This window comes from Thermobia domestica, chromosome 6, assembly GCF_964235325.1.
Source record: "Thermobia domestica chromosome 6, izTheDome1.hap1.1, whole genome shotgun sequence".
NCBI classification, from domain to species: Eukaryota; Metazoa; Arthropoda; class Insecta; order Zygentoma; family Lepismatidae; genus Thermobia; species Thermobia domestica.
Genome location: NC_137459.1, coordinates 2,661,545 through 2,680,907, shown reverse-complemented (window position 1 = coordinate 2,680,907; position 19,363 = coordinate 2,661,545). Strand labels below are relative to the sequence as shown.

The window sequence follows — 19,363 nt, the reverse complement described above, 5'->3', positions numbered from 1 at the left end:
GTACGACAGATCACGTCACATTTGGAGGGATTTTTGTATTACGGCGGCCATTTCACCTTACTGCTACACGTATGCAACTCCACTTGAACGATTCCATCTCTGTTGCAAGCACAGAATACTAGGGTACGCTTCTTGCAGATGCTCATCTTCATCAGTGTTGATAACCCTTCGTAAAGAATTATTGACCCTTTTTTTGGACATCTGCCTCGTAATAAAATTAGTGTGATAATACATTACGAAATGTCTACCCACTTTTGACCAAAGATTTTATTTGTCTTTCCAGGCTATCGATCAGTTCACATTTGTTTATTGCGACGTTCGAGGTCTTTTCATTTCCGATACGCTGAAAGAGTACTAGAGCTGCTTTCATGGTTCTGAGCTCTCGGAATAAACTTTATGCAATTTGTGAAACACTTAGGAACACAAAAACTGCTTCTTTTCATTTTCTCATCAGAGAATAAGACACAGCAAAATAAAACAGTTCTTCCTTCCAAGGGGAAAAATGAAATGAAATGAAATCTTTCAGTTTTACGTCCCACGCTTATGCCGGTTAGGCTAAAGGAGAAGGTGATAATGAGAAATGAATGAAATGGTGGAATGAAGAAAGTGGGAGGAAACGGGAGAACCCCGAGAAAACCCACGCACACGGTGTTTGTCCACCACAAAGTTCACTTGGCGGGGGCTGGGATCGAACCCGGGACCCCAAGCACCAGAGGTGAACGCTCTACCACTGAGCCACCGCGGCCCTCCCTTCCAAGGGGGAGAAAAACAATAGGGTGGGCCGAAAAAAACTTTTTTTTTTTAAATTTCAATTGACCGGGTTGCGGAAAAGTTGCCTCGTGTTAGTGGTAAACACACAAAATTTGGATCTTTTTGGTCAACCCCCTCCTTTGCCTCATGGGACTTGAATATTTTATAGCTGCAGCTATGCAACCTGCACAACATTACGAAGAAAATTGTGCTGCACAGCTATAACCTTTGGTTCTTTTTTGACACTGAAGCATTCTGAGTACTTCCGGTTGACGTGGAAAGCTGCAATTTGGCATGATTGTAGCTTTCTCGAACTAACCCACACGAAAATAGTCAAAAGTGATTTTTTTAAAGTTTTTAAAGAGGCTATAAGGGGGAATGAAGAAATTCCCATGTTATTTAAATGGGCGTTTTCTTGGGATACAAAATCTTATCTTTTAGGTAGTTGAAATAGGAAAAGAAACTTGAAATTCTGTACAATTATGGGTTTAACAGTTATGAGGCCGTAGGCCGAGCAAACGAGGGGTCTTGGGCCGGAGCCCCCAGCTACCCAAAGGCTAGTTCTCTATCTAAAATTGCAGTGCGAATTAAATTATAAAATATCGCAGCTTCATTTATACTGTTGAAGACATGAGTGACATGCTAACAGTCTACGATACTACTTGTGACTAACTCACCTGAATTGCATCGACTTCGTCTTCATCGAAATCTTCAATCAGCTGTCCCTCATCCAGCAGAAGTGATAACAATCCCTGCCCTTGTCTCTGAGATGGAGATTGGTCTGGAGATCGCAACCGGGGGCGTGAACGAGGCCAACAATAATTGTAGAGTTTGTAGCAGACTAGACTTCCAACTCCCAACAGAAATATCACACTTGTAGCTTTAACTGGAAAAAGAAAAAAGAATATGTTGTTGAAATATTCATAAAATTTAATTGTTTAAGGGTTCATACAATATGGTACACTTCTGGTGACAGAAGCATACGAGGTGTGTTCAAAAAATATCGAACCTTTGGTTGGCAAAAAAACATTTATTGATTTGGAAATCCGAAACACTAATGCGCTTCAAAGTAGTCTGTTTGGTAATGTACACACTTCTCCCAGCCCTCCCGCCGTTATTGGAAACACTTCTGAAATGCAGTTTTTGGAAGGATGAACAATTGTGCCGTCGTATTCGGCATGATGCCTTGAGTCAAATCGGGTTTCTTTTAGTGGCATCTTCAGCTTGCGAAACAACCAAAAGTCACACGGAGCCATCTCGGGTGAGTAGGGATCCTGTGCGATGTCCAGACGCCATTGCTTCTGCTCCATTGTCAGCAGTTTCGGTACAAATTTCACGAACACTCTCATCATATCCAAATTCTCGTTCAAAATTGAATGTACCAATCCGTTGCTTACCCCTATGTCGCTCGCAATTTCTCCGACTGTGATACGACGGTCCTGCAAGACAACAGTTCGCACTTGCTCAATGACATTGGCATTCCGACTTATTGAGGGCGTTACCTGAACATGGTTCACTGTCCACTGATAACTGGCAATCTTCGAAGTGGTTGTATCACTCCTTTATGCGTAACGTGTTCATGGCATTGGCCCCGAAAGCCTGTTGAATCTTGCGAATGATTTCCGCTTGGGTATCGCCAAGCTTTTGACAAAATTTGGTGCAATATTGCTGGTCAAGTTTTTGTCATTAAAAAAAAAAAAAAAAAAAAAAACTGAAATTCGACGACAGCTCACTACACGTCTTCACTCGTTGGCCGACTGCCAGCGATTGACGTTTTCTGTGGGTGGTAAAAATTCACGACTGCGCATGAGTGTTCCCTATACATCTACACTGAAGAGTCTCCCGCACTTCATTGGTTTACGCGGGGAAAAAAAAATAAGATTCGATACTTTTAGAACAAACCTCGTACACTACCTTCCAAAGATTAAGTCCAAATAAATGAACCTATATCACTACCTCTCTCGGATCTGTACTTATACGCATTGTAGGGTGGAGCGAAAAAACTTTTTTTCGAAATGCGAATTTGGATAGGGGGCGAAAGTTGCATCATATCATAATACTTTACCATAGAAAATTTCAGCTCTCTGAAATAATTTTTAGCCGGGGCGCAATGGGACTTAAGTTTGAGATTTTGTAAATCAATTTCCATTTACTACGTAACTATTTGGCAGATCTTCGCTGGAAGCAGACTAAGTTTTAGTGTAGATAGGGTGCAAAAGATGCATCCTGTATCAGTACATAACAACAAGAACTTTTAATTCACTAAAATTATTTTCAGCCAGGGCGCAATGGCCCTGACATTTTGTAATAATTAGACGAAAACTGATCAACTATAAGCAATTTGCTAGTTTGCCATAATTTTTTTTTTTTTTTTTTTTTTTGCTATTTAGTAAGTCTTTTTCTGGTATAATGAACTTGTTACCTGTATTAAGTCACTAGTATAACAGTTTGGTGGGTGGTGATAAGAGGGTACAAAACGAAATCAGGGCACGCGCTCGTGCAGATGCTAAAGTATTGTGCAACTGTTTGGCAGCTTGACGATTGTTATTAGTGTGTTGTACCTGTGCTCGGGGCACGTGTCTGGGTAGCGGCCGTGTTGCTACGTTAGTGATTTGATTAGTTTTGCGCTTTTATAGTTACTGATGGGTTTATTATCTACCACTGTATTACAGCCTAGTATCTGGTGTTTTTGTTTTATGCTATAAAGAAGAAAGATGGCAAAATCAACCAGGTAGAATATGTCAAGAGCACAAGAGATGTTTCGTAGTGCCAAAGGTCGCGACTGGAGAACGCTTCCAACTTACGAAGACGTTATGGCATGTTATTTATTTACGCGTCAGCAGCTGAAGGGGGCGAAAGTAAAGAACCAGCAGAGAATTTGGTTTCCACGAAGGTAGCAGAAAAGGTGGAAGACATTTGGTAACGTGTTTCAATTCCTGTTGTTTCGCTCGGCCATGTATCAATAGTGATCAACAGTTACCACAGGGAACAAAATATTTTTAAAATTGGCAGTAAGAGGGAGAATGAAAGAAGAAATAAATTACAAGAATTGAAGAAGCAGGGCAATAAACCATTTGATATAGCAGCTTGCAAGTGTTTAGATTTCACGGTGTGTCGTTGTACAGAACACTCAAAATGCCTGAATCGGAGAGAGTGTTTTATAGATCAAAGGATAAGTAGAAAAATGGTAATCGGTGGCATTGATGTTACTTGGACAAAGAAAAGAGAAGAAAGGAAAGAAAAAAAAAAACAATTTGTGGTCAAACTTTCAACCAAAACAGTACCAGTTACATTATTGAATCTTTACACTCCTCATCATCTTTGGAAACAAGAAACGAAGGCAATAAAGAGCACGCTAAAGCTGGAGGATCCTGATTTTAGTTCGAAGTATCCTTTAAAGACAAGAAAGCAATCACAAATTAGATGCACAGAAATGAGAAAATTCCTCTCGACATTAGCAAAAGTGAAGGAGAAAACCGGCATGACTGGAAGAAAAATTGTAGCTATTGTTACTGAAGTTTTGGAAGATTTTAATATTGTGAGTCCAGAGCAGCTGCAAAACATAATTGATAGAAGTAAAATACAAAGAGAGGTTGCGAAAAATCGTAAAAGTGTAAGAACTAAAGTGACTGTTAATAAAGAGAAACCTTGTACCATCTATTTTAATAGGAAGAAAGACCAAACACTCGTAATATCCGGCTCCGGAAGTCATAGAGATATGAAGAGGAAAGAACATTATTGTGTCCTTGAAGAACCGGGTAATAAATTTCTCAGCTATGTCTCTTTGACAGTTTCAGCATCAGCAAAGAATACTGTTAATTCCATCTGCCGGGAATTACAAGAAAATAATGTGAACCTATGAGATATGGTAGCTATCGGCTGCGATGGTACTAATACTAAAGTTGGGTCAAAAGGATGATGATTAGAGTGCTCGAAAACCATTTAGAGAGACCCCTGCAGTGATGCATACGTTTATTGCACATCATTGAACTACTACTTCGTCATTTACTGAAAGAAATCGATTATGTATCTACTGGTACTTTGTCTGGTTCTATTGGTAGATCACTGGTGAATTGAGAAACGAATCCAGTGTACAGCATCGAAAAGATTTCGTCAGAACTCCCTACATACCTAAACGTGCGTCATCTCAGTTATGATCAAAGATATTTGTATGAAATATGTCAATCTGTCGTAAGAGGAGGCTGTGATAAAAACTTAACAGACAAGAAACCTAGGAAACATGCGAATATTCGCTGGTTAACAATGGCTTGCAGACTTTTGCGTTTATGTATATATACGCCAAATTCTTGAGAGAAGCTCTAAACTCTCGTAAATTTCGTAGTAAAAGCATATGCACCAGTGTGGTTCAGCATAAAACTGAAACCTCTTGCCAAATACGGAGCTAAACATTTGTTCTTGACCATAAGACTTTCGAGATATTTGCAAGAACCATACAAGACTTTTGTCAATAAAGTAATTTCCAGAAATGCATTCTATGCGAATTCTAAAAATATTCTTATTGCCACGATTGGTGACTACAGATAAGCTACGCGAATCCTTGCTGCCGGTAAAATCCTCAAATCCAGAAAACAATGTAAACGTTGTGAAACTCATTCCTTCCAATTGACAGTGTTAAACTTCGAGGCTAGTAATTACACTGAAATGATCAACTAAAATGGGTGTAACAACAGAACCGCCCATACTGACATATCACAGATGATAAATTGCGAGAAATGTGTTCTTGAGAAAGTAGAAGTGTTGATATCCCTGTGTTTCCATGTTATACGCAAGCAGTGGAAAGATTAGTGAAAATACTTAGTGAAGGTTCTTCGTCAGTATGTGAGCCACGAGAGATTTCTTTATTGGTTCCAAATTTGACTTAAGAAAATACATGACTACTTTTCAGATAAAGTAGCAGTATTTTGCTTGAAGACGTGAATGAAATTTAAGAAACATTCAATCTAATACTGATGTAGCCTGTAACATAAAATATGAACTTCGATAGCCTTAGAAATCCACCTGGACACGACAACGAATCTTAACACCTTCAAATTATAGTCTCCTTCAAGCGAAGAGCTGCCTAATAATTGCACAAATGAATAATAAACGTGTATTTCTTTACAAAACCTATCAAACTTAAGGCCCATTGCGCCCCTGCTAAATAATATTTTAGAGAATTGAAATTTCCGGTGGTAAAGTACTACAATATGATGCAACTTTTGCCCCGTATCCAAAATCCAATTTCGAAAAAAAAAAATGTTTTTTGGCCTCTTTTCACTCCACACTAACGCATAGGCGCCGACTTTGGGGGGGGGGGAGAAGGACACTTTTGGCCACCCTAATATTTAAAGGTGGGATCCTCGCCTTCCCCCCCAATATAATCCAGTGGAGGAAGAATTAACAAAGAGAACCAAGAGTTTCTGACGTAAACTTCGACGTGCCTTTAATTCAGCATTACAAACAGCCTTCTTATTCGATAGAAAACGCCGTTTTCAAAACGGTCTTTCGAAGAGCACTGAAGCTTCAACCAACACTATAGCAGTACTGATATGACAAGTCAAGATCAATGAGCAACAAAAAGTCTGTGGGGAGGGGGGAGCTTCATCAAGCAGTTGATAGCAAATGGCTGAATATGATTATGATATTTATTCATTGTATGCCCCTCCCCCAATATTTTCTTCAAGTCGGCGCCTATGCTTATACGGAAATCTATTTTCCCTCCATTCTGCCACACAGTAACATGCATAAATGTATAGAAAAGTTTACAAGAGAAATAGAGCAATCTGGACATGGCTGCTAAGTAAATATCTAATTTGTATATAGAAAACGGTCATGGATGATGACAATAGAAGGTAATCTGGAAGTCAAAAGCTGGAATTTTAAGTAATGATAGAAGCCTGTAGTAGTCGCAGGATTTCATAACACTAACTAGGGATGATTCCATACAGGGACCAAGTACCTGAGGAAAACATATATCGTATGAAAGCTTTTCCCATCAGAAGTACGAAAACGTTGGGCAAACCCGCAACCTGACCCTAGAAGGGGCCAGTTTGAATGAATGTTACGATGCATCACGCGTAAGTACCTAAGTATCATGTTCCTTTCCGCTCATTGCTAGAACGTGGCTCGGACAAGAGTTTGATAATATCACTTTGTACTCTAACGTACCCATTTGGTCAGTGTTGCCAACGAATTGTAAATACAAAGTGGCAGATGGTTTCTGTACCACTGCATGGATATCCATGAAACGTGGCATAAACAACATTCGGCACTAGAGAAAATATGCTGTGGACGTATTCCTCTCCAATGAACCCTAGTTTGTCAGTGTTGCCAACCAATTGTAAACATGAGGTGTAAAACAGGTTCCGTACGATGATACATTTATAGACTAAGGTTGGCAGAAACATCACACAACACTATAGCGAAAATATATTGAGCGTGAACGTCTCCCAATCATTGTAGATTGTCAGTGTTGCCAACCAAGTGTAAACATCACAATGTTGCAAATGGCGTGCTTGCCATTGAACGAATATATAAGAAATGTGACACAGCAGCATTGGACAATGAACATAATGTGAGTGTTCTCGTCTCCCAAGTACTACAGTTTGGCAGTGTTGCCAACTAATGCGAGCATTTAATATTTTTGAATGAAGTCTACAGCATCTATGGGCATAATTAGACTTAACCCATACTAGGTTTGTAGTATGTTAGTGTGAACCGACAAGCACTCATGTTGTCAGTGTTTCCAACCATTCTAAAATACATTTTCTCCAAAAGCTAGGGTTAGGCCATACGAATCCAGAGTCCAGCTCCCTAACCTGTACCGTTCATTGTTGCATGGCGAGCAGTCGTGTTACATATATTCAGCTGCATGTTCATATCGTTAGACAATATAAAAATACCACCAAGGTAGTATATTGCTATTTGAAGAACTTTCATTTTGAAAACGTTGGTAATACTGACAAACTGGACTGCTTGGGGAATGGTGAACACCACGGTATGTTTGCTGTTGTGTCGAATGAAGTTTATGCCGAGTTCTGTCTCTATACATACAATGGTCAGGCAGCTTTTCGAGAAAATGCATTTTAGAATGGATGCAAACACTGACAACATGGGTGCTTGTCGGTTCACACTAACATACCTAGTATTGGTCAAGTCTAATTATGTCCGTCAATGCTGTAGACTTCATGAAAATATCTTGAATGTTCACATTAGTTGGCAACACTGCCAAACTGGGGTGCTTGTGCCACATTTCTTATATATTCGTTCAATGGCAAGCACGCCATTTGCAACACTGTGTTGTTTACACTTGGTTGGCAACACTGACAATCTACAATGATTGGGAGACGTTCACGCTCAATATATTTTCGCTATAGTGTTGTGTGATGTTTCTGCCAACTTTATTCTATAAATGTATCATCGTACAGAACCTGTTTTACATTTCATTTTTACAATTGGTTGGCAACACTGACAAACTGGGGTTCATTGAAGGGGAATACGTCCACAGCATATTTTCTCTAGTGCTGAATGATGTTTATGCCACGTTTCATGGATATCCATGCAGTGGTACAGAAACCATCTGCCACATTGCATTTACAATCCGTTGGCAACACTGACCAAATGGGTACGTTAGAGTACAAAGTGATATTATCAAACTCTTGTCCGAGTCACGTTCTAGCAATGAGCCAAAAGGTACATGATATGCTCAGGCGCTTATGCGTGATGCATCCTAACATTCATTTTTACTTCTGTTGAATATGCCATACATAGGATCACAAACACCAACAAACTGGCTCCTTATAGAGCCAGGTTGCGGGTTTGCCCGTGATTTGAAAACGGTTTCGTACTTCTCATGGCAAGAGCTTTCAGACGATATATAAGTCTTCTTCAGGTACTTGGTCCCGGTATGGAATCATCCCTAGTAAGATACACAGATTGAGTCCACTATTCATGCCTTTGTAGTTTAGTGCTTAGGATCAGGGATCTGAGTAAGCGTCCATTTTAGTATGGATTCTAATCCTGTCCTCGGATTTTTATTTATTTATTTATTTAGACTCCTTTCTATCGCAAAGAGCATGCATATATTAATGTAAGAGAATTATAGATTCCTCTATATCATAGCTATGTAATACAGTATAATAATTATATATATATACCATATTTTCATTATCTCATCTCTAATGCATATTCTCGTACAGAAAGCAGTATAAATAGATGTCCATTTTAGTTCAGTATTTTACGTAAGATGAATCACTATATAAGTAAGATGAATAATCATTGTATCTCTATTATAGGTTGGCCACGGTGGCTCAGTGGTAGAGCATTCTCCTCTGGTGCATGGGGTCCTGGGTTCAAACCCTGCTCCCGCCAAGTAAACTTTGTGGTGGCCAAACACCGTGGGCGTGGGTTTTCTCGGGGTTGTCCCGTTTCCTCTCACTTTCTTCATTCCACTATTTTCATTCATTACTCATCATTACCGTCTCCTTTAGCCTAGCCGGCATAACTGTGAGACGTAAAACTCAAAAATTTCATTTCATTTTTTTTTATTATAGGTTATTTTAGGCACTACGAAGCTTGCCAGTTACGTTTGCTAATAGAATGTTGACGTTACTAGCTGTCCCTTAAATGCTTGTCAAGGAAAAATAGGCTTTGACCTGAAACCCGACACGGCAATGGCGTAGCCAAGCCCAGCTTTAGTGCAGTGATTATCACTGGACCAGGATCAATAACCTAGGAGTACATAGGACAACCCGCTCTAAAGGCTGGCAGGGATACCTTTGATCACCACCTAAACTTTGGGAGGAGTATATTGGACCACCCCTTGAATTTTTGAAATTGCGAATATACATATTATATACAGATGGTGATCAGAAAAATGGAAACACCTGAACGAAATTGCAACTTACCAGATTCATATGGTGTCGGGCCACCTTTCGCCTTCAGAACAGCCTTGATGCGACGTGGGATGGAGGCATAGAGGTCGTGAATGGTAGCAAGTGGAATTTTACACCATTCCTCGTGCAGGGCATCGGCCAGTTCTGTGAGAGAGGATGGAGGTGGAAATCGTCGCCGGAGTCGTGTTTCCAAGACGGACCACAGATGTTCAATTATATTGAGATCTGGGGATTGGGCGGGCCAGGGGAGGTGTTGAACTTCATCCCGATGTTCGTCAGACCACGCTGCAACAACGCCAGCTATGTGAATGAGTGCATTATCATCCTGGAAGATGGCGTCATTGTCCGGGAACAACATCCGGACCATAGGATGCTAGTGGTCTCCTGAAATTGCGACATAATCGTTGGCAGTGATTCGTCCGCTAAGTGTGACCACAGGACCCAATGAAAACCATGATATGGTGGCCCACAGCATCACCGAGCCGCCGCCATGTTTCACAGTTGGGCGGAGACACTGCAGATCATAAGCTTCTTTGGACGTTCTCCACACATAAACACGGCCCGTGGTTGGGAATAGGGTGAAGGATGACTCATCCGACCATATCACACGTTTCCAGTTCTCAACGGTCCAAGTTGCATGGTCGCGGCACCATTTGCGGCGTGCGAAAGCGTTATGGTGCCTTATGAGCGGTTTGACCCGTGCAACAGGACCCCGTAAGTTCATGTCATGTAATTCGCGGCGGACTGTGATGGTCGAAACAGGGTGGGGGAGGTGCTGATTGAGTTCCTCCGTCACTTGCTCCGCAGTGGCACGACGGTTCTGCGTGACAATGCTCTTTAATACCCGGCGTGACCTGTCACTCATGATTTTTTCCCGCCCACTGTTTCGCTTCCCCGATGTGGTTTTCCCGTGTGTTGTGTAGGCCGTTATCACCTTCGACACTGTCCCACGCGACACACCTAACACAGTAGCCAGTGCCGTCACACTCACTCCACATAACCGCGCACCAACAATTTGCCCTCTTTGAAATTCTGAGAGGTCTCCCATTTTACACTACCTCCGTCTGCTGCAGCCACTGGACACTGCTGTTCCACTGCGCCTGACGTAGTATGGAGACCGACCTAACACACCACCACCAGCGGTCCGGCGCTGCGGGCGCCACGACACCACTGCCAACCCATACATCTGACATGTTGCCAACTACAGGTGTTTCCATTTTTCTGATCACCATCTCTCTCTCTCTTTTCTCTCTCTCTCTCTCTCTCTCTCTCTCTCTCTCTCTCTCTCTCTATATATATATATATATATATATATATATATATATATATATGGTCGTATAAGACCGGGGTACGTACCTCGGGTGGGTCCATCTCCTTTCCTTTCATGGGTAAAATTTATCGAACATTCAAATTTCGGAAGTTTTTGATGAGGTTTTATCACATATGGTTGAGTTCAGGTGCCCATTCTCTTTCATACGATATGGGTACACTGACACAGCCCTTGTAAATTTTGGAAGGAGTACACTGACCTACCCCTAAAATTTAGGAATTGTCAAAAACAACCTTTGGTAAATGATCTCTAGGACTCGAATATCTAACTCTGTAAATTTAAGTGGTCCAGCTTGTACCCTACTATGGGTAAAAAATTGCCATGCAGCTCAATTCCTGCTGGGTGCATGTAAGTAAAAACAGTTTTATCATGATAATTTCAAAGTTTCTTTTTCGTTCCTTTCAGGAATTGCATAATGTAGACAGACTCTTAACACACCTTTTGATGCACTAAAATATCAGCAGGGTTGCCAATTCAGTGTTAATTCATGAAAACTGCGATTTTCTTAGTTCCCCCTTATAGAGGCTCCATCATTTTAGTTATCGGTGGAAATGGAAAATTCTTTTTTCTGCTCCATAGTTTCCAAGCTACTCCAACTAAACAAACTGAAAGTTAATCCATACGTATGAGTTATGAGTCAATTTACATATTTTGCAAAAAAAAAAAAAAAAAAAAAAAAAAAAATTACACCTTTGGTTACATCTGTCAACACTGTGTGGTTTCTAATGTACTTCAATCGTTGCTTCCTAGTCTTAAAAATATGCATGACCAAGGCTTCATTTTGGTATAACCATCATTTGTGTATCGCTTCAGGTTCAAAAGTTCTACTATCCCAAACTCCGGGTTGCATTGTATATTGGACATCCTGTATTTATATTGTCAGCTCCACGGAATGTAATTGGTTACATTTCCAAATGCATTCGCCTAGTGTGTAGTGTTTTAATATTGCTGCTTTTGTACACACTATTCTACACACTATGAGGAAGTTTGTTTCTCAAAGATAATTTTACCAAGGAGTGATCAGAAAGTAAGGTTACAAAACCTGCAGTGAAACGTGTATATGCTATTTCATACAACCAATACAGCCAACAGATAGAACATACATTACGTTATGTTTCGACATAGTCTCCATAGTGGTTGAGGCATTTGTGGGATGTGTTTGAAATTTCCATTCTGGTAAAAATACTGTCCTTGCGTATTCAGCCAGATTGTCACAAAGTGTTCCACCTTCTCATCTGAAGCGAAGCGACAACCTCTTAGGTGCTCCTTCAATTGTGGGAACAGGTGAAGGTCCCTTGCAGCGAGGTCCGGGCTGTAGGGAGGGTGGTCGATGATGTCCCAGCTGTGTTCAAATCTGTTGATGCCGTGCTGAGTCGGCCACTGCGCTTCTCGTCGGTGACGTGTTCTCTACCAGCCGTAAACTTTTGACGTCATTCTGCGACATGCTGACAAGATATTATACTCTCTCCGTAAACCTCTACCAGCTGCCGGTGAATTTCAGCCGCGGTTACATGTTTCCCCACATAAATCGAATAACTGAGCGGAATTCTTCGCGAAAAGAGTTTTCGAAACGAGTAACCATTTGCGTTTATCTACAGCTAGAGACGTAGGTAGCGAGTGGCTGAAACTCTACACAGTTGCCAACTACATGTATTAAAATTACCAGAAACTCCTGATTCCTCTATAACAGAAGAGACTCCAGAAATATCGGACGTGTAACTTTAGTTTCTGATTCTTCTTCGTAATTAGCTTAGTTAGTACTTAGAAAATACTACTTCTAGTGTGAGGTTGTCGATACTTCGCCATTGTTAGAAAATGTATGACGTCAAAGGCTCAGAGGAGGTAAGCATCTGATAAAACATTGAACAGTTTACTTAGCAGTATTTTGGATTACCAGAAAATTTTGTTAGTATTCTTTTAATTTTGAAAAAAGACAAAAATTGGTTATGAGAAGGATGAGCTCCTTTCAATACAAGAAATGAGCGCAGGAATATCAGTTGACCTGTGCAAAAGGCACTCTTTTGTAGACAATATTAAGAAATTCTGGAACTCTTTCGTAGCTAACATTGTATTGATGGTACTCCTAATCCAAATTCTCTATATATTTCCCCCAGTTCATTGATTAAATTGCAGTTATTTCTTTAAATTTATTCCTGAATCACAAAAGAAAGGAAATGCCTATTCTACTGGCGTGACAGCCTTTCCTATCTTTGTTAGACAAATGGTACCCACGGTACCGGTATAGCGAGAAACTCATTAAGGATAGGGCTCACACATACACATGTGAGGTACGAAATTTTCGCTCGTAAGGTCGTCACTGGCGACCAAATACTTCAGTTCAACAATATGCATTTGCGTAAACTAGATCTGTGCGAGACAAAATGGCGATCAAACATTGTTACCTACTGCTACTTTTTTTTTTTCATTTTTTACATACTTCCTGATACATCTGATATTCTAGCTATATTTTTCATCTGGAACGTTCATGTTGCGTTCTAACTTCATGAAACCCTTTCAGAAACAAAACCGTTGCTACAACAGCCTTAGAGGACATACGTCAGAGAATGAGTTATTTGACTCAACTGAAAAAATCGACAGTTGAAGAAAATTATAACAATCTACTCTGAAATGGCCTATTTTATGAAGTAGTCCTGCAGTTCCCAATCTTTCTGACTGACAACATACTTTACGACAGCGCGACACGCTAGTTTGATTTTCATTAATAACTAGCAAAATGCCGTACTTCGCACCGGGAGAATAAGTTTCACTTTGGACATAAATTGCATTTTGGACATGTGTGTGTTGTAACCATAGGCGCCGACTTTGCGGAGACAGGATACTTTTGGCCCCCAATATTTAAAAGTCGGTCCTCGCACCTTCCCTCCCCCCCAATATAATCTAGTCGAGGAAGAATTAGCAAAGAAGGGCAACAATTTCTGTCGTAAACTTCGCGGTGCCTTTAATTCAATATTAGGAACAGTCATTCTATTCGATGGAAAATGTTGTTTTCAAAACGGTGTTTCTAATAGAGCACTGAAGCTTCAACAAACACTCTAGCAGCACTGATACGAAAAGTAAAGATCAATGCAGTGCGCAAAGTTGCAGTGAAGTAAAATGAAATGAAATGGAATCTTTGAGTTTTGCGTCCCACGGTTATGCCGGTTAGGCTAAAGGAGACGGTGATGAGTAATGAATGAAATGGTGGAAGGAAGAAAGTGGGAGGAAACGGGAGAACCCAGAGAAAACCCACGCACACGGTGTTTGTCCACCACAAAGTTCACTTGGCGGGGGCTGGGATCGACCCCGGGACCCCTAGCACCAGAGGTGAACGCTCTACCACTGAGCCGCCGCGGCCCCCTTGCAGTGAAGTTCCCAAATTTTGAATCTGAATTTGTTTTAATGTCTTTAAGCGAATTTGACTTAGGACGTGTATTTCACAGCGAAGCGGATGCAGCAGGGTAGCGGACCGAGATATGGGGGAGGGAAGTGGGCCTTCATCAAGCAGTTGATAGGAAACGGCTGAATATGATGATATATTTATTCGCTGTTTGCCCCCCCCCCCAAATGTTTTCTTAAAGTCGGCGCCTATGGTTGTAACATTGTCTATAAGTGTATTGTGTGTTAATTTTATGTAACTATCTATAAGTTAAAAAAAAAAAACTTTTTCTAATTCGTTTATGGATTGAATAAAAAAGAAGAAAAGTGAGAAAGACCTGAGATAGACTACAAGAACTCAGGTCCAAAAGCCTAAATGGCAGGCTGCCAGGTCCTAAATAGGGAAGGATAAACAGAAAGAGAAGACGGAGAAAAAAAATAATGAGACAAATTAATGATAGCTTCGAGCAGTTGCGTCTCCCAGTAAGTCCAAAATAATTGGCAAAGGCAGGGGTAGTGGTGGAAACAAAAAATCATAAACGGCACCAAAACTATCAGCAATCAACTTAGGGACCCCATAAACTATGAATTTGGCACTAATATCTGTCATTTTCAATTATTGTTACATGTAGTCATCCCCCTTAGGAATACTAATGTGGGCTAAATTAGGATTTTAATGGCATCAGAAGTACTACTGTTGGTCTCAGTGATCCCGAAAACTATGGATTCAGCACTAATATAGGTCATTTTTGATCATTTTATACATCTTTTCCCTCCCCCTCTGCTACGTTGCTCCGTCAAGCTAAAATGATAAAAAGCATCCCAGGCCCGAACTTCATCTATGTTGAAACTCTGATCGACAAAAAATAAAATGATATCTAAGTTTTACGTCCTATGGTTATGCCAGCTAGGCTAAAGGAGACGGTGATGATGAGAAATGAATGAAATGGTGGAATAAAGAAAGTGGGAGGAAACGGGAAAACCCCGAGAAAACGCATGCACACGGTGTCTGTCCACCACAAAGCTCACTTGGCGCGAGCTGGGATCGAACCAAGGAACCCCGAGATGAACGCTCAATGGTAACTGATCCACCGGGACACCGAAAATTTGGTTGAGACCGGTCGGGTGCTACAAGAGGTACGAAGTCATAAAGATAGTCACTTTCATTTTTATTTATATAGAGAATGTAAAATATAATGTAAGACTAGAAGTTTCTATAAAGAAATGACTAAGTAATACCGAGAATTGTTGCTGCCGCTAGAGGCGCTGACTGCTACAATGTCTGGAAATTGGTTTGCACTTATTATTAAATGATTTATGATTTTAAAACTTCATGATATTCCTTACGAAATTCCGCGTCATACCCGTTGGGAACCACTGAACTAGTCTGGCATTATTATGCATCCCGTTTACTTGCACATGCATGATGGAGCAGGAGGCACGCCTACATGGAACAAATCAATGTTAATGAAAGTCAACGTTCTAAAGTTAATCAGGAAACCTTTAGTTAATTTATAGCCGGAATGCTACTAATGCTTTTCAATACTAAAATAATCACTTCTTTTTATTTACAATTAATCACATTAATCTGCTTATTTTTATGAGCAGTAGAAATCGAGATTTGCGACCACAATCAATTCAGTTCCCTATGCAACACTTCACACTCTGATCTAGGTTAGTAGTCTTTTCCGAGAAGCCTGCACACAGATCGATAGCTGTTTAAAGACGAACTCCCAGTGAGTTGACGTATTGAAATCAGTGTTGGGCAAATTTCAATTGAATTAACAATTAACAATTAATCTGTAAATTTAATTGTTAATTGCAATTAACAATTGAAATAAGTAATGGTTAATTGTTAATTGCAGTTGGCCATTAAAAAAGGAGAATCAATTGCAATTGATCAATTGATTGAAAGTAATTGCAGTGGAAAGTAATTGCAATTGAATTCTGTAATTCAATTGCAATTGAAATTAATTGGCAATTGATTCAATTGCAATTGATTTTCACAGCAATTACTTTCAATTGATTGATCAATTGCAATTGATTTTCACTGATTAATTTTCAACACTGTAGTTCAGAGAGGGCGTGGGGCAATGAAAACTTTAGCCACGACCAATTGACTCACCACCCGTCGTGACCCACGACCCACCGTGACCCACTTTGACCCACCACCCACCATAAATCACTCTTACCCACTGTGACCCACAGACCTGCCAAAACCCATTGTCATCAACTCTGACCCATGATTCACGCCCTCTTCTCTACTGACTAAAGAGTTTAAACTTGTAATAAAACAAGCCTATAAAATTATCACTCATCGGAGTTCGAATTTCTACGATCAATCGCTCAAGCATCGCACTAATACAATAACAGCGGATCTGACCTTTCTAATATAAATAAAATAGTTTGTTCGTGTGTCTGTGTGTCTATCTTTGTGCGGCCTGTGGACGAGACGAGTGGACCGAAACTTTTCAAAATTTGGTCACGGGTAGCTTGGTCTAGGCCCCAGACCAAGACGAAGAGTTTTTTTTTTTTAAATTCCTTACTATGGGGTCTCCAGGAGACGTTTACCGGGACCGGCCTGGGGACCAGACAAGTCGACCGAGAGTTACCAAATTTTGGTCAAAGATACCTTGGTCCAGGTTTCACACCAAGGCAAAGCTTTTTCGAAAAAATTCGAACCAGGGGGTCTCAGGGGGGCGTTTACCGGGACATGTAAAAGTAGTAGAAAATGACCGATATCAGTGTCGATTTCATAGTTTTCGCGGTCGCTGAGATCAATGGTGAAACTCCGATCGCATTAACTTCCAAATTCACCGTATTCTGCTACGGGCCGTGGGTCAATGGGGGGGGGGGATACCGAAACGTACAAGTAATCCAAAATGACCGATATTAGTGTCAAATCCATAGTTTTCGCGGTTGCTGATATCAATGGTGACACTACCATTAGCGATGACTTTCAAATTCATCCACCGTTGTATGCGGGCCTTGGGTCACCAGAGGGGGGAATTTCGAGACATGTAAAAAAATAATCGAAAATGACCGATATTAATGTCAAATTCATAGTTTTCGGGGTAGCTGAGCTCATTGGTGAAACTCAAGACCGCGTTTACTTTCACATTTAGCCCCCATCAGATAAGAAACGGGGGCATTATGAAGGGGATCAAGAGACATGTAAAAATAATCCACAATGACCGATGTCAATTCCGTAGTTTTCGCGGTGGCTGAGATTAATGGTGATACTTTCATTAGCGATGATTTTCAAATTTAGCCAGCATTGTATGCGGGCCGGGAGTCACCGGGGGTGGGGAATTGCGAGACATGTAAAACTAATGGAAAGTGACCGATATTAGTTTCAAATCCATAGTTTTAGCTGTCGCTGAGATGAATGGTGATACTTCCACAGGCGTTGACTTCCAAATACAGCCCCCATCGGCTGCGGACCAGAGGCATTGTTTTTTTCAAAATTGGAACCAGAGGATTATAGGGATTTTTACCGGCATATGTAAAAAGTAGTAGAAAATGGCAAATGTTAGTGTCACATTCATAGTTTTCGTGGTATTAGTTGGGGGTTGGTGGGGGCCAGAGGAGATTGTTTCACAATACGAACCAAGGGGGTCTGAGGGGGTGTTCACCGGGACATGTAAAAGTAGTAGAATTTGTGTCGAATCCATATTTATCGGGGTTGCTCAGACGTATAGTGACACCCCCGATAGTGTTTACGTTAAAATTCAGCCCCATCGGCCTTCCCAATGAAAGCACATGTACGTTGTTGGATATATATTCACACAAAATATATCCAATGTTAGAAATGTTTCTTAATTGTTCTCCCGTTGTTCAGTTTGTTTACATTGATATTTTATCTGATCCGTGCGAAGAACGGGTATAACAGCTAGTACGAAATGGTAAAGTGTTTGTTATGGGCCAAATTACAATGAATTCAATTATATAGATAATTATTATAATTATAGCTAATAAATATTTCCTTGTTTAATCATAGAGCTTCTCCGTGCCTAAGCGGTTAGCGTACGCTCCTTTGGCGTGGGAAACCCGGGTTCGATTCCCTGCGGGAGCTCATGTGGTTCGGATTCCACGTTAATCAGTAGGTCCATGTCTCATATAGCCTCGCTGCTGACCGGGACGTTAAACCCCAAAAGCAACTCAAAATCAAATCAACTTGTTGAATTATACATATTTTTCAGTGGAAAAATGAATACAATTTAAAAGTCCCAAATCAACGTAAAGTAGACCAACTTAAAGGAAAATTTATAAAATTTTCCATATAATTAAGCTTACAAACTTAAAATTTCCATGTAATTAAGCTAAATTTCCATTTTTGTGTCGTTTTGTGCGCCTATTTCCTCGTTTTCTGCGTCACCGGAAATGGGTCAACGTTATCCTACAAATATGGCGGAACAAGTTAATGCTGGGTTCGAGGTCGTTTCCTTCACATCGTCTTGTGCGTGTTTTCTACCGTTTTGTAAGTCTATTTCCACGTTTTGTGAATCAATAGTAGTGGGTCAAAATGGGCATTCAATGTGGGAAGAAAACTGATCCACTCTCCCACCAGTATCGAATTTCAAGGTCGCTTTTTTCGCATTGTTTAGTGCATATTTATACCGTTTCTGCGCATACTTTCACGTTTTGTAGGCCAACGAAAGTGGGTCAAAGGTGACCTACAAATATGGCAGAGAAAGACATATTCATTCCACTTTCAAGGTCCATTTTGACCCTCTTCCACTGATGCACAAACCGACACAAATCATGTATAAAAAGTGTGAAGGAAACGACCTCATTTGATGGTGACGGAACAGCATTAAGTTATTCCGCTATACTTGTAGGCCATTTTGACCCATTTTTGTTGTCGCACTAAAGTGGAAATAGGAGCACAAAACGGTACAAAGCAGGCGCTATACGATGCGAAAGAAACGACCCCCCAAATTCGATAGTGGCGGAACAATGGCTCTATTTTCTCACACATTGATGGACCATTTTGACGCATTTCTGGTGATGC

General features: G+C 40.6%; 1 protein-coding gene across 2 annotated transcripts in view; it reads right to left on the bottom strand.

Moving 5' to 3' along the window:
* The window catches only part of LOC145687814 (uncharacterized), a 153,400-nt gene that overhangs the window by 63,720 nt on the left and 70,317 nt on the right, over positions 1-19,363 (bottom strand). For both annotated transcript variants that reach the window (XM_081761241.1, XM_081761239.1), the window contains one exon: positions 1,428-1,636. In XM_081761241.1, the coding sequence (XP_081617367.1) occupies positions 1,428-1,636 (209 nt within the window). The remainder of the gene's footprint in view (positions 1-1,427; positions 1,637-19,363) is intronic.